Source organism: Propithecus coquereli, unplaced genomic scaffold, assembly GCF_000956105.1.
Source record: "Propithecus coquereli isolate 6110/MARCELLA unplaced genomic scaffold, Pcoq_1.0 Scaffold355, whole genome shotgun sequence".
NCBI lineage: Eukaryota > Metazoa > Chordata > Mammalia > Primates > Indriidae > Propithecus > Propithecus coquereli.
Window position 1 is genome coordinate 1,698,548 of NW_012149230.1, and position 16,192 is coordinate 1,714,739.

Genomic DNA, 16,192 nt, shown 5'->3' on the forward strand with positions numbered 1-16,192 from the left:
CCTATTTCTAGGTGTGAAGGAACCGGTCTTCATAGACTGCTGGCTTTTGAAAACCAAATCTTAATGAAGACTTGTTTCCTGACTGACCAACTCACACCCTCTCCATTTAAGTCAGGGTTTTCTTTTCACTGTCTTCCTAAAATGCTAGGCTAATTTTAGACTCCGCGTCTGTGTCTCTACCCAAGGCATTTTCTTAGTGTGATTCACAGTGTTTCCCAAGTGTGAGAAAACCAAGAGGGCCACCAGAGGACTGGGAAGTAGGTAGAGGGCAAATTGTAGGCATGTACAGACTCAATACTAAATAGCACTGAGCAGGTCATACCTTCTTCAGGTCTCTGTCATTCTTTACAAGGCACAGTGCAAATCTCCTGTAAGCGTCTTGGAAAGCAGAACCTTTTCCAGGAGTAGTGAGTGACCAACGTGGTTGTGCCATCTAGCTAGAAATTAATAGTGCTGCTTTGCACTCATTGTGTGCGCATTCTTTGTTTGTTCTTGATTTTTGTTTGTTCTTATCACGACCTCTTCATGGCAAGAGATCATGGCTTTCACTTAAGATTGTAATATGTTTCCTTTTAAAGTTAAGTAAAATAAGAGAGTGAATCAAATGTTTAAAGTAGGAAATACTAACCTTACAGATGGTGTGCTAGGCCAAAAGAAAACAGAAGGCAGTTTGAGACAGACTAAAGATATAGAAATACTCTTGTCTAAGTCCTTTCTGCCTCTGTCTTGCAGATAAGGATCTCCACACAACACTCTGCAAACGTGAGAAGGGAAGGCTGCTATTATCCAAATCCACCCAGCCATAGGTGCTCTGCTCACGTCGCACCTGTTGTGTGACATGTGGCTGCCCACAGGCTCCCGTCCTGGCCTGAAGGTGTGGCACCGACAGGCTGCATCAGGAAGTGGCTGCAGAGCTCTTGGAATCCCCTGTAAGGGATAGCGCTTCCTGGGGGTGGGGAGCCCCTGCAGGGCACAGGGGCCCCTCTCAGGATTTTGCCTGCAGAGTCATTTACAAAAACTCACCCCCAATACTTGTGGATTAGTTGGATTTTAGATTGGGCCCTTTAAAATCTGAAAGATCAACCTGCCATCAGAATGACTTTGTGTGTGTGTCCACAGGGGTTAGCTATTGAATAAAATATTGCTACCTTGTCTATCTGTGATATTTAAGAAGACACAAAAGTACCCACAAGTTGGTAAAAATATATTTTATTTGTTCATACAAAGAAATAGTATGAATTACCAGAATTTCATTTTCCTAGAAACATCTTTCTCTGTGTAAAATTAATTTGTGTTATACATAGGACAAAATACTTAATTTTTTTGTACATATTGGCTATTCTAACATCCAGGTTATAGAAGACATACTGCTAGAATTTGCACAGTATTTTAGATTATTGGGCTGAATGAGACTCAGTCATAAATTAATGTTGCAAAAATGAAAACAAAATCTAACCACACCTTTAAGTTTTATTGACCATCCTTCTTCATAAACCAAATAGAAAAATGACATTAACTTCTGTGTCAGCATCTTAGATACATACTGTTTCTAGTTTATTGGAACCTTCCATTTTCCTTTCTTACAAAAATATCCTGGCAGGATCTGAAACTGTGTTTCTCCAAAGGTCTATAATGTTTCTGTCACTCAAAATGACTCCCAAAGAGAATGCCAATTTCTCCTCTTCCATCATCCAATGAAGTATTTATTATGAAAGCACTGTACCTAAAATACCTTTCCAGGTACCACCTACTAAGTTAATAGACTACTGTACAAACACTGCAAAGAAAGCATGGGATAGATGCAAACAATAAAAATCTCCAATTTTTTTGTTAACCTTTTTGTTTCAAATGAGAAAAGAAACAAAACTTGAGAGAAATAAAGTACTGCGATGAATACCAGAGCTTCCTGCAAACTAGAAGAACTTCGAAACATGTGCTAAGACAAATTGCCAAAACATAAAATGGTGTTTGTCTTCTAGCAGCTAAAAAGTTAAGCTTGGTGGCCTTGCAGATTGCTAGAACAGGAAGAAACCCAAGGCATAATTTTCCACATTGCCTAACTTCTCCAGGAGGAAGACACACAGGTTCTGTAATAACTGTCACATGATGGGGTGTAATCCGGGTCAGTCAGGAGCTACAAGCTATCAGACCCCTAGGAAGAGATGCACATGATGTTTGATTTATTTGTCTTACATAGAAAAACTTGCTCTGCTCCATCGGTACTAATTATGGACATCTGTTTGGGATTCAAGAATTTGACCCAGAATAGAATTTTGACCCACTTCAGTGTTCATGACTAAATGACCCTACTTCTATCTAAAAATTTCCTGTTTCAGTTTTATTTTAAGGCAGGGAATAAACAATCAAAAATTGTCCAGCTTGGAAAGAGGGCAGGGACCTGCCGGGGGAGGAAAGGCTCACGCACGCTTTCCTACGGCTTTGTCGCACACCCTTCTCCGAACCCTTCTGCAATCCTACATCCTGAGCCACATCAGGTCACAAGAGTGGCCAGAAAGTAGACAGGGCAAGACTAGGTGCAGGACTTGGATATTGCCTTCTACTTCAAGCCATGCTATGCTGTAACCAAAAAGAGTTGTTCTCAGTTTGATTTCAAATAAATGGAAAAATGCACAGCCAATTAGCACCCTTACGCAGGTATTTTTCACACCCAAGGAGCAAGAGGGCAGAACCATGCTATGATTAAGGTGTCTCCTAAGTACAGGTCCGGCATCACTTTCTAGAGACAGTGAAAAAGCTATGAAATGGATTTAGCATCTGAGGAATGCACACAACCCCAGAAGAGCTTCCTCCAGAACAGAACACACACAATGATAGTTTTGCTGCTAGGCGTAAACTAGCCAGATCTGGGCTAAAACTTGTGAGCAAATACAAACCAGATTTATCAGGGTACCACTTGAAGACCAGCGGGCATCTTTGATCAGTTTCTAAAGATGAATTATCTTTCCCTTTTCATACAAGTTTTCTTACACTATCAGGCAAGTTATCCCACATAATAATTCAAAAGCGTCCTTTGTAAATATCACATCTAAACCATTTTGTCAATATGTATATCTTCCCACATATTCCTTGATGAAAGTATAACTCAAATAATTCTTTCTGGTAGAAGCATTCTGGTTTAGAAAGTTGAGGATAAGCAGGATATGTCATTACGTGATATTGCTATATGTTCAACCAACTGCCCCTAAATTGGAATATGGTTACCCAACTGTCTAGTCATCATAAACGAGCTGCAATACCTACCTCTCTTACCTGAGAGATACGTGGAGACCATTCTGCACAGCAGTGACAATGCTGGTAACCCTTCTGTCAAGACCTGGCTAAAACAAGGGACAGCTGTACAAATGTCAGGTTCAAGTATTTACAGGTAACATGGGGCCAGCTTCCCCAGCCTGTCTTTATAAGGGCCACTCTTGGTTCTTGCCGTTTGGCTATTGACTACAGACCATGTTGTCACTCTGAGATGTCATTCGGAGATAAGCTAGGAATTCCAAGGAGACATCAAGCCAGGGTGCCAGGGATTCCCTCCCCATGCCAGGCTGCCTGTCATTCTTGGGTCTTCGTCTTTTCAGCCTACGGAGGCTGTGGGCCTATTGCCTAACACCGGCTGACTCTGCACCTAGCAGCACCTTGGTAGGTGCTGATGGTAAGGGACACATCTGACGCCTCTGGGTCTTGACATCCAGCATCCTTGGTTTGTGCCGGTGGCTCTGCTAGCCTATGGGGTTCTTTGGTGTGTCGAAGCAGAATTGTCTGCCTGGAGAATGGAGCATGGTGTGCTCTCATGCAAATTAGAAGAGATCCTCTGTATTTCTAAAGCAGCACCCAAGCAACTCACACACGTGACCTGGGAAAGAAAGGGGCTAACATCTGCATACCCTTCCAGCTGGTTAATGAAGCAGGGGATGGGGCAGAAGAGGATGCTGGGCCATCCTTCAAAATCGAAAGCTAAAGCAAATGGACCCTGGCGTTCTGACCCTAAAAGGATGTGGGTGTTCCAAAAAAGGAAGCAAGCGATTCCCCTACGTGCAGAGTGGGGGTGGGGAAACCCTAGCTCTGTGGTTGGAGTCACTAGAAATGATGCCACATCTGCAGGGCAGCTGCTACGTGAGGTCTGACCTTTGGCACACAGCATTGCTGTGGCAGCTCAGCGCTCCTACGAGGTCCGCGGGCGGGAAGACACGATGCCGGAATATGAGACCCAAGACACAAGGAGGCAGCAACTGGAGAACTCAGACGGAGACTCAAGGCTGAATACCCGTAACAACCAAAATCTCAAGTTGTGCTTTTCTTCTTTTTAAATATAATAGGGAGGGGAGGAAAAAAAAAAACCCAAAAAACAGAAGCACCATCAATTGTGAAGAATAGAACAAAATACTAGAGTTCAACACTTTGGAATGTTAACAGATTATGACGCTAACTCTCTAAAGAGTGTGGCCAGGCAGCTTAGTGAATTAATTGCTTATGAATTAAAAATAAATTATTATAAAATAGATTTCTGTACATTTTACATACATATACTCTCTCTCAATATATAAGCCACGTGGTAAGTTACACGGCCCGGGTCCGCTCAGTCCCAGCCGAAGTCGTGCCCGGTCATCTGGTAGAACTTGAGGTTGAAGGGCCGGTAGAAGTCGCGCAGCCTGCGCACCACCTCGCCGTCTATGTCCGGGTGCGGCCGGCCCTTGGTCTTGCCCAGGCAGTGCGGCCGGCTGCTGCCCTCGGCCTTCTTCAGGCAGGGGAAGCCCTTGGTCTTGTTGAAGTAGAAGTGCTTGTCCGTGATGATCCTCTTGAGGCCCAGGAAGTCCTGCACGCGGCCCAGCTCGCCGGCCGGGTCGCTGATGAGCCGCTCGCCGCTCACGAAGAGCATCTGGCCGAGGGGGAAGTGGCGCAGCCAGTGCTCCAGGTGCTTGGCGTAGATGCCGATCTGGATGGCGCTCCACGACGTGTCGATGAGGCCGGCCGTCCTGTTCTTGAACGTCAGGCTCTCGAAGGTGGGGATGTCGGGCCGCTTGGACAGCGTCTGTGTGTAGTCCGAGATGGCTCTGGTCACCGGGTCCCGCACCACCACGATGAGCTTGGTGTCCTTGGACATGGCTGAGATGCGCGCGGGCGCCTCCCGCGTCACGAAGTAGCTGGGCGTCTTCTCCATGGTGATCTGCCCCTCCAGGGTTCTGGGCATCAGGTCCCTGGGGAGAGCGAACAAAGCAAAGGGGTTAGAAGGTCGTGCCTCCTTGGCCACACGTCCCAAGGTCGACGCTTCTAATCCCGGCTCTCTCTTACTCCTGCGAGCAGCTGCAGACGCGTGCAAAGCTGCAAGCGGAACTCAGAGCTGAGCGGTGCGTTAACATCCCAGCTGAAGTCTGGAGGGCAGACACTCTCCACCTGAGACATGAAGGCACCTGCGCGCAAGGCAGAAAGAGCAAGATACGCGTTTCTCTAAGGTCCTCCTGTGGGTGCCACTTCTCTTCCATTTCATAGCATCCAGCTTTCAGACCGCACCAAACATCTGATGTCAACTCACAAAAGCGTTTGGCCTCCTGTGGCTTCCCTAAAAACCAGCCCCTGGGGCCCCCAGAGATTCCAATGTCCATGAGACCTGGCACTGGCCTGCCTTTGCATACCAAGCCTGGGCAAATGTGCCATGGTCACTGGAAGAAAAACATCTCCCTGGTCCAGCCAGGTTGTTCCAGCTTTATCATGCGGCCTTCACTCAAAAAAGCCACAAAGCACACAGCAGCCAAAAAATCCGGTGAAATCAGGTTAGTATAAACTAATACACACTGGCCATGAGGACATTCCCAAGACACAACTCTAGAAGCTTCCAAAAATACTTTAGATTCCATTAGGAAAAAATAATTGTATGATATCTGTCACGGCATTAACTTAAACAAAAGTATACATACAATATTACTTTTACAGCCTTCAGCAGATAAAGGCCATGATACTGGGACTAAAAAACAGTTTTGTGGGGGAAAATCACAATCGCATTGATTACACAAATCAGCGATGTAAGATCTTGGTTATAAGAAATGAAGTCGAAAGGCACGTGGATATAGCTGATATTATAAAACAAGTTGCAAATTTTATTTGTTACTACATAGATTCTGTCATATGGCTGTACAACTGTTGCTATAAAACATTTGGTGGAGAGTCCTGAACCTGGACGTTAGGTGTCTGTTGATGCTCCTAGTCCACTCTGTAGAGCATTTTTGAGTGACCCTGTAGCAAAGTGCTCTAGGAAACAGAAACAGCATCAGCCAAGGCAAGCAAGGGGTGATGTGGGAGGCTTGGAGACAGGGAATGACGAAGCCCTTGGGTAGGAGAGGACTGCCCGTGTTGGGAAGAAGCAGGATATAAAAACAGGTGCTCAAGCAAAAGAAAATGTCTGTGGGTTTAATGTTCTGCAGATGGGAAATGGAAGGTGGAGAGAAAGAAAAGTGTTGGGTGAGAAGTCCTCCTGGGGCTAGAGATTTTCAGATGACAGCAGCGACTGTATTGGTTTCACCCTCTGTTCAATACCTAGCACCTACCATGGTACCTAGAATAGCAGGCATCCAATAAATACATGAATAGATGATTGGTCTGGCTGATTGGTAAGTCCTGAATGAAAATACTAAGGGTTAGAAGTAAGGGCTCTGGCTGGGTGCAGTGGCTCATGCCTGTAATCCTAGTACTCTGGGAGGCCGGGGAAGGAGGATCACTTGAGGTCAGGAGTTTAAGACCAGCTTGAGCAAACTTGAGACCCCCTCTCTACAAAAAAAATAGAAAAGTTAGCCGGCCATAGTGGCTCGCACTTGTAGTCCCAGCTACTCAGGAGGCTGAGGCAGGAGGATCACTTGAGCTCAGGAGTCTGGGGTTGCTGTGAGCTATGATAATGCCACTGCACTCTAGCCTACATGACAGTGCAAGACCCTGTCTCAAAAAAAAAAAAAAAAGGAAGAAAGAAAGAAAAAGAGTATGGGCTCTGGTGTCAAGAGAAGAAAATCAGTCATTTGCAACATGGATGGAACTGGAGAACATTATGTTAAGTGAAATAAGCCAGGCACAGAAAGACAAATACTGTCCATGATCACGCGTATACGTGGAATCTAAAAACGAAGATCTCATAGAAACAGAGTAAAAAGAAAGTTATCAGACACTGGAGCTGGGGGAGGGGGACAGTGGGTGACAAAAGATGTTGACTGAAGGGTACAAAGTTTCAAGGAGACTAGAGAAGTTTTAGTGATCTATTTCCCTGCATGGTGACCACAGTTAATAACAATGCATTGTCTGTTTCAAAATTGTTACAAGAATAGATTTTTAACATTCTTACCGCACAATAAAGGATAAGTTGGCGAGGTGATAGATATGTTAACTTGCTTGATTGAATTTTTTGTAATATATATGTAGATCAAAACATGACGCTGGGCCGGGCGCAGTGGCTCACGCCTGTAATCCTAGCACTTTGGGAGGTTGAGGCGGGCGGATTGTTTGAGCTCAGGAGTTCTAGACCAGCCTGAGCAAGAGCGAGACCCTGTCTCTACTAAAAAAAATAGAAGGAAATTATCCGGACAACTAAAAATAATATATAGAAAAAATTAGCCGGGCATGGTGGCACATGCCTGTAGTCCCAGCTACTCGGGAAGCTGAGGCAGTAGGATCGCTTTAGCCCAGGAGTTTAAGGTTGCTGTGAGCTAGGCTGACGCCATGGCATTCACTCTAGCCAGGGCAACAGAGTGAGACTCTGTCTCAAAAAACAAAAACAAAAACAAAAACATCACGCCGTACCCCATAAATACACGTAATTATTAGTCAATTAAGAATAAATTTTTTAAAAAAGAAAAAAATTAAATGCGGTTTGTAAAGCTGACTTGGTTTAGCTTAATACTTAAGGACTGCCTGGGTTCAAATTCTGGCTCTCCCACTTAGAAGCTGTGTCACCTTGAATAACTTATTTAACTTTTCTGGGCTTCTTTTCCTCATGTGTAAAAATGGAGCTGACGATATCTACCTCATAGGAGTTTAATGCGGATTAAAGCAATTAATAATCATAATATGCTTAGAACATGGTGACGTATAGTACATACTTGACAGATATCAGCTACTACTGTTATTATTATTAAATTGCTCAATACACACATGGTGAGACCAAAATTAAATATATGTGTGTATGAGCCAGTGTGTATACATCAAAAGGAGATGTGTTAACTAATTGGATACTAAATTTTGATCACATATCTATAATCATCCATTAACTGTGGGGTAGAGATTTCTAATTGATTCCCACCTAGGCACAGGAATGAAAAAAAAGACAATTTCCACATCATTTTTGACAAAGTATTTACCTCTCAGTGGGACATTCTAAGCTTCAAGACATCCTAATCTACTGAGACCACAACTCCTCTATTGAGTACATTTGTAGCACATTTATAGAAATGATATAAACTATGTATCGCTGAGCCAGAACTGGCAGTTCCCTGGAGAGAGTGAGCTCCTTCTTCCAGGACACTGCCAACAGGGGGCCGGAGGAAGAGGTTTTTCCCGTAAGGAAGGCTGCACCAGCAGCACCGGAGTCATCCCCGGCTTAAGCTAAAGCTGGATTGACCCACTTCGCCCATTAGCCACTTAGATTAATGTAGCAGTGTCATCAGGCTAATGTGATCGAGGATTAAAGAGAGCCGGCTCTCAACTTATTTTGCATTTGACTAAAAAGCAGGTCAAGTCAGATAAAGGCCAAGTATCTTTCCTTGTGCTAAACCATCTGCAACTGGATGGTCTACAAGAGGTTAATATTCAAAGCAGAGTATTATCACCACAACTGGAGGAAATCCAACCCCCCAAGTTCTTCAGGGCTCTCGCAGAGGGCTGGGTTTAGGGTCTGCACTCAGAGTCAGCCTTGTCCAGCATGGGCTTTGACGTCAGGCCACCAGGTTGGACTCAGCACCAACATTTACTGAGATGTGTGACCCTGGACACATCCCTTAACCTGTCCCTGCCACAGTTTGCTCACCTGAACAATGAGAAAAACGATGATGTCCCCCTCCTAGGGTTTTTGAAAGGACTGCAAAGCAAACTTCAGGACCCAGCCTGGTACCTATGCGGTGCTAGGAAAATGTTATCAATTGGCTTCTGTGGACAGGAATTTGGCAAAGATGTAAGGAAGCAAGGTTTGTGTCCAGGGGACTTGCCACTCACTGAGTTCTACCGTCCGGGGAGAAGAGGGAGGGCACAGTTCCTGGGAGGCAAAGTGCAGAAACACTGGATCTGCTCTCAGCCTGCCTGGGGTCCATAAGCACCCCCGTACCCCACTGCCTACATTTCCTCACTGGCCTTAAAGAAGGGCCTGTTGGTAACTGAACAAAATGGCTATACTGGCAATTGTGAATGAGAAACCACATAATAGAACTAGTAAAAAAGGAAGGGGAGATTGGCTGTAAATAAGGACTCCCTGAGCCATGGGCAGACTTGCTATGCCTGACTGCCTCCTGGTCCCCCAAACCATGTGGGGTACCAGCTCTGGGGGACCCCTCTCTCCCCAGGACAGTCTGGTGTTTGTCCATGTGTGGGACAGGACTCAAGGAGCCCCAGACCCTCTTTTGATGATTGTCAAAATAGTGGAGCCAGGGGAACTAGTGCTGTGACAAAGAGGCTTCTCAGCCCTCTCTAGCAGAGGCTCGGGGGCCACTGGCCCTCAGCGTGCTGGCATGCAGACAAGGCGTGGCTGACACGTGAGATGCACATCTGGGCTCTCCATCGTTTTGGCAAATGCCTCCTGAGCCCTCTCCACAGGCTTCCAGGGGCACATCTGCGGTGGGCACTGGGCTCAGACGGAGCCTGGCATCTCCCCTGCACACCCCTGTGGATCCATCTGTTAAAGGAAAGTTACTCAATGACACTTGTTAAATCACAGTAGAGAAGCCTTTATTCAGGATCATCGTGATAGGCGTGGGGACCACTGCAACGGGGTCTCGCAGTGGGAGGAGAGCTTGAGCTCAACTCTAACTACAGTAGCCAAGGAGCAGGGCGGGGGTCAGTGGGTGGAAAATCCTAAGAGGAAACATCAAGGTGAGGGGGATTCTGGCCAAATTGACCTAACAGGATTCTCACTGAAGGCGGGCCACCCAGCCACCACGTGGGGGATGGTGGAGGCTGAGGAGCCCAGGCAGATATCCAGGCTGACCAGCTGCCCAGGGTGAGGGGTTCTGGCTACACTGACCTAGCAGGGCTCTCTGCTAAGACTGGGTGTTCCAAGGAAGGGCACAGACAGGCATAGGAGAAGGTTCAGGAGGCCGACTAAAATTTGGTCAAGCAGGGAATCTTTGTCACACCACAGGGGAACACAGCACAGCCTGAGAAGTGTGTGGAGAGCTCCTGGCATCCAACATCCCAGGTGGTGACAAGCAAGACCCTTTTTCCCATTTGACCGCTCTTCCCCCACCACCCCCACCAGGTCCTGGAGCAGAGGCCTTTCCATTCGCCTCCTGGGCCCACCTTCCTCTTCCTTTGCCCCTTCTCTGGTCAGGCTTTCTTGCCCTAAAGCTCAGAAACCTCTCTGAGCTAAACAGTGGCTAAGAGAAGAAAGGATGAGGATGTGGCCCATGGCCCAGGGCTGACCACCTCCCGTGGGCTCTGCACACCCATCCCAGGACCCCCAGCCCCTGACACAGCCGCAGGCTGGCCTCCAGGGTGAGCACATTATGCAGGGCGATGCCGCTGCTCATTAGGGAAGCCAGTTTCTCAAATGGAGAGTCATAGCTAATAATTATATGGTGCTTCCAGCTTGCGAAGAAACTTTCACATACATTATCTGATTTAATTCTTCACAACAAGCCTTTGAGGCAGGTATTATAGTCCTCAATTTACCAAGGAAGACACTGAATCCACAGGAGAGAGGATGACTCACTTGGAGCTGGGGTGCCAGCCCACAGGTCAGAGGTGGGGCTTGGAGTCGGCGCTCCCATCGTCCGCTTCCATCATCACCACCCTCTCCCTCTCGGCCTTCTCTGCTTCTTCTTAATTTGACTAAAGACACGTAGAGCTACACACCTGTCCTCTCTTTAAATGGGTACCTGTATTTTTTTCTCCCCTTTCACAGATTAGGATCTTAATAGTAGGTATTTCAGTAGGAATCAAATCACTGCTGATCATAATTGTTCAAATATGAGTCTGATTTCGAAACAATAAAGCTCTTTGGTTCACATACTCCCGTTGTTAATTGCATTCTGTGGGGCCTGGAAAATTACTAATCAGTGCAACAGCTCCTCCCCCAGCCAGGCCCCCTCCCCCCCTCTACCACGTGGGCAGGAACGGACACCTCTTTGAAAAGCACGTAAACCTGGCACACATGACTAACAGATGCTTGTGAAGCCCGTGCCAGTTCAAGGCTAAGGAAGACATGATGTTCACGGCCCAGCAGAAGGGTCCCTTAGAACACGCCTGGGAGATACTCGTCTGGCATGTGCACCCGACAGTGAATGCAGGGAGACAGAAAGCGGAAAAGAGACCATTTCTTCAATCAAAGCCAAGGGCGATGCAGGCTTGCCTGGGGATGACAAGCACAGCGAACTTCCAGGAACGCCAGTGGCCTAAAAGACCTGGGCCATGGCAGGACTCTGAGAACCAGGCGGGTTTGGAGGGGGTATTTCAGGCTTTCAACTTGTTTGAAAGTATTTACGAGAAAGTTACGTGCCACCTCTGTGGCAGTCACTTCCAGCCCTCCGTGCACTTTATACCACCGAAGGGTGCTTTCAACAAGCGTTAAATGCCTGGGCCGCCGCCCGGACCTACTGAGTCAGGCCCTGGAGGGGTCCAACACGGGAATCTTTCAGATGATCCTAACGTGTAGCCAGGAATGGAAACCATTGCTCTCTTGCACTGTGGGCCTGGCGCCTGTCATGCACTTCGGTCATTCGTTCTACCGATATTCCCGTGCCCCTCACGGAGACACCATGTGGGTACAGTGCGCCACCGTGGTGGGGAACAGCAGGAATACAACATTGCGAGCAGAACTAAAAGTTGTTCAGCTAATCCAAGATTTACTATTTGAGTCAAGGCTAGAGAACTAGGGGTCACACTCCCAGCTGCCAGTAGACCACTTCCCCAAAGTGCGTGAGGGCTTATGCCCTGGTGATCTACACGTTGCAGAGAGAAGAACAAATAAAATACAATCAGGCTGAAAGCAAAGATATTTGTTGCCCCTAAAGACACACACACACACACACACACACACACACACACACCCCTCTGACAGTTAGTTATCAAATACAAACCAGTAAACAAAATGAGGCAAACTAAAGGAAACTAGAAGAAAGATAAGCCCATCTATTAACACTGGCAAGATAAAGAAAAGCTAACTGATGCATCTAATTCCTTCATCATTAGAAGTTAGATAATATCACCCCAAGCAGAAGAAAGAAAAACAAGCAGGTTTTGTTTAATACAATGCTAGTATTAGATTGTCTCATTTATGCTTTTGTAAATGTTTGTAGCTCAAAGCGAAGCTAAGTTTTCTTTTAAAAGGAAAAAAAAAATCCTATGAAACTAGGATGAATGAATGGCAAAAATGACCCCCAGGCTGTTTTCCTCTTTTCTAATCTCAAGGCAGGGTGGGTTAGGAAGATGGTGAGAATTATGTTTGAGGATTTAGGATCTCCAGTCTCAGTTGGAGCTGGTCCCTGCCTGTGCCTCTGCTCTCTCTGACGCTCAGAGGACAGCTGAGGTGAACCGGCCCCGCGGCTGTCCTAGAGCTCTGGAGAAACTGTTTATCATGGAACATCCCGAGTCTTACTGGGACTCTTAAATGCTGCTGCTAGAAGCAGACTATTAAAAACAAACCTTCAAGCCTAAAGGAGTAGGAAATGAGAATGCACCAGAGAAGTTCTAAAAAGCCCTATAATTCTGATGTTATCCAGGACCAAATGTCGCCCTAATTCCTTTTTCTGCTTCTTCCTTTCCTGGGGTGATACCACTACTCCTATAGTCCAGCAATTGACTCATTGTTTGAACTGGTAAATTACACAACAATAAAAACGAAGATTATTGAAATGGGCGTAACCTAATTCACTACAGTCAAACAGATGTCGGGACATTTATGCAAAACAGATGATGAAGTTAACGTACTTCGGAGGGGAGAACAAGCCGTGGCCCACATTGAGTTGGGACAGGCCCAGTCTCCCAAGCCAACTGAGGAAAATTGGAAAGAGCAAGGGAAACATTTGGCTCTTCCCCTTCTCCCATTCCACCGGGAGAATGACTTCCTTGCTTAGTTACAGAAATACCCCACATTTTCTGAACCCCAGAGATTTTATTCCTTCTTTTTAAAAATTTACTTGTTAACTTAGGCATAGTAAAATTCATTCTTGGTGTCCAGTGCTAAGAATTTTGACAGGAGCATAGAATTATATAGCCACCACTACCGTCAAGATACAGAACAATTCTACCATCCACCCAAATTCCCTCATTCTGCCCCTTGTGAGGAAGGGGCATTCTGCCCATTCTGATATACTGTTCTGACAACAATCCCAAGAGCACGGGCCAGGAAATTGTGATACTGCATCAGCTTTAGCTTTTCCACGAAGCCCAGGTCCAGCCTCTGAGATTTCAAAGAAAAAAAAAAAAATTGCAGCGAAGAGAACTCTTTACCAACAGAAGAATCAAGATTTCTAGGAAGTTTTTGTTCCCTGCTCCCCACTCCAAAACAAAACTTGGTCCTTGCGTCTGCACAGTCACAAGTCTGTCTAGACAATAAGGATGCCCCTAAGAAGGGCACAATCAACAGACAGTGCTGTTTTTTGAGTGCTTGATAAACTCACAAACTTCAACAACTAAATTCAAAATCACTGGAATTCCGGGGGAGCGAGGGATGAACAGGCACAGCAGAGGGTTTTAGGGCAGAGAACTAGTCTGTAGGATGCTATAGTGGTGGGAACCTGTCAGCACACATTTGTCCAGACTATACAGTGTACACCACCACCAGCGACCCCTTGGGTACCCTGTGCACTCGGGTGATAATGATGTGTCAATATAGGTTTGTTGATTGTAGCAAATGTCCCACTGTGGCCTGGGTTGTTGATAGTGGCGAAGGCTGTGTGTCGGGGGCAGGGGATATGTAGGAAATCTCTGTCCCTTCCCCTCAATTTTCCTGTGAATCTAAAACTGCTCTAAAAAAATAAAGTCAACTTAAAAAAATGAAAAAACACCAAGACCTGACAAAGCTTCGCTTCCTGTTCCAAACTCTATCCAAGCTCCCCTGAACTTTTCAACTAGGCCTTGACTGTTATCATTCTGTTTGTCTCTGCATTGTCCAATTTTAGCAAGAATTCTGCTAAGTTGGCTTAGCTAGAATTCCTTTTCCTCCATAGCTGATCACCCTACATATCTCAGGGTTCTCATCCCCCACCCGGCCCAGGTCACCCAGGCCTTCCTTCAGCAAGAATCCTGTTAGGCCACATTAGCCAGAATCTCCTTTACCCTCACATTTCTTCTCAGTAATTTTCCATCCATTGACCGTCCCTCCACGCCCCGCAAGTTCCTTAGCTATAATCCCCACCCATCCATGCTGCATTAGGAATTGAGCCCAGTTCTATACTGAGGTCTCTTTCCCCCCATTGCAATAGTTCTCAAATAGAATCTATTTCTACTCTCTAACTACTGCAGTTCTGGTTTTCTTTGACAGAGTCCATCTTTCCTTGGTTTTTTTTCTATGAACGATCGTTTTCTCCTCTGGGGAAGACCCGGGTCTCACGCCCTTAACCTGGGCCAGCGCCACGGGTGTTACTCCCATCACCGGCACCTCCCCAGCTGAGGGCTCCTCCTGGGATGCAGGGAGCATGCGCGGCGTTGTGGGCTTCAGACCCCCAGGAGCCTCCTCCGCAATTCATCCCCAGCCACTCAGGAAAGAAGGAAAACCCCCTACTCAAGTAAAACAGAGATTTGTCAAAGTTAGTGTATCTTAACCTAAAACATAAAGGGAAAAAAGAGGCCTTGTTTTATGAAGGGACGGGCGCCCTGACGGCTCCGCGCCCTCATCGCCCTCATCGCGCAGCAGGCGCGGCCTGGCCCTCTCCTCCTTGGCGCTGAAGCCTCAGCTCCCGTCCTGTCCACTCCCTGGGGAAGGAAGTGCGACACTAAGGAAAATGAGGGACCCCAGAACTGGCGCGACGGAAGCTGGGGGCTTTATTTGAGGCTCGGCTTTCTCGGGACCAGCTGCCTCAGTCTCCCCTCCCAGAGCGATCAAGGAAACCCTCGTTGGGCAGCCTGAAAGAGCGGTGAGTACACTGCGGACTTTTAGGCCACTGGGCCGGACGCTTTTAAGCTGCAAACTTCAAAGCTGCTAGGCAAGCCCTAGAGGGGAAAGACCTGGTGCGTTTGCAGGGAGGGCATTTGGTACTGCAAAAGCCACTGCATTAACGCACTTTCCAAAGAAAATCCAGGGAGAAGAGAAAGAGGAGGCCCCAAGGCCATTAGAGTCCCAGTCACAGGATTTTCTGTAGTAACAAGCTGGGCCTAAACTATTATCTTCTCTGAAGGCCGATCTACCAATCTAAGTATTGGTCCACAAAAACCTCCCTGGGGTCTTTCCACCTCATGACCTTGTAAATCACAGGGGACCTCGGGGCACAAAAGACAAAAGTAGTCTCTCTTCTTCTCCCTTTTCTTCTCCCGTGGAGGAAAGATAAGACACCCAGCCGGGGAGGAGAAGAGGAAGTTTTCCTAGAAAACTTACACAGTCTTGGGGACAATGACACAGGAGACTGTAACTCAAACTCAGGGAAGTTTCTTCTTTAAAGGGGTTCTCTTCCCACGGAGTTTGTCTGGCGAGGCGCGGAGAAGATGTGTATCAGCTCAGACACTCCTTATCTGGAACCTCCTTCCTCTCCCAGGAAGCCTCAAAGCTCACCAGTTCTGAGCTGCCCCTTCAAAGGCCACATCTCCATAAATAATCATCTCCATTTGGGGGGAAACCGTTTGCATATCAAAGAACTCCTTTGGGAGGGTTTAAAATAATTTAAAATAAAATTGCAAATAGTTTGTTGCTGTCCATTTCAGAGTTCTCGGCTAACTCTGTGAAGCTACCGGAAGTGAGGTCATTATTCATTAAAAAGTTTACTGGGCCTTTTTTCTTCCTTCCTTTCTTTCTTTTCTTTTTTTTTTAAGGTAATGGGGAGGAAAGAAGAAAAATAACAAAGGATGG

The 16,192-nt window shown here is 46.5% G+C and overlaps 1 protein-coding gene across 1 annotated transcript in view; it reads right to left on the reverse strand.

Moving 5' to 3' along the window:
- Positions 1-1,199: 1,199 nt before the first annotated feature.
- HS3ST3B1 (heparan sulfate (glucosamine) 3-O-sulfotransferase 3B1) overlaps positions 1,200-16,192 on the reverse strand; it is a 42,228-nt gene continuing 27,235 nt past the window's right edge. Inside the window, exon 2 of the mRNA XM_012651446.1 lies at positions 1,200-5,207. Coding sequence (XP_012506900.1) covers positions 4,589-5,207 — 619 coding nt within the window. The 3' untranslated portion in view covers positions 1,200-4,588. The remainder of the gene's footprint in view (positions 5,208-16,192) is intronic.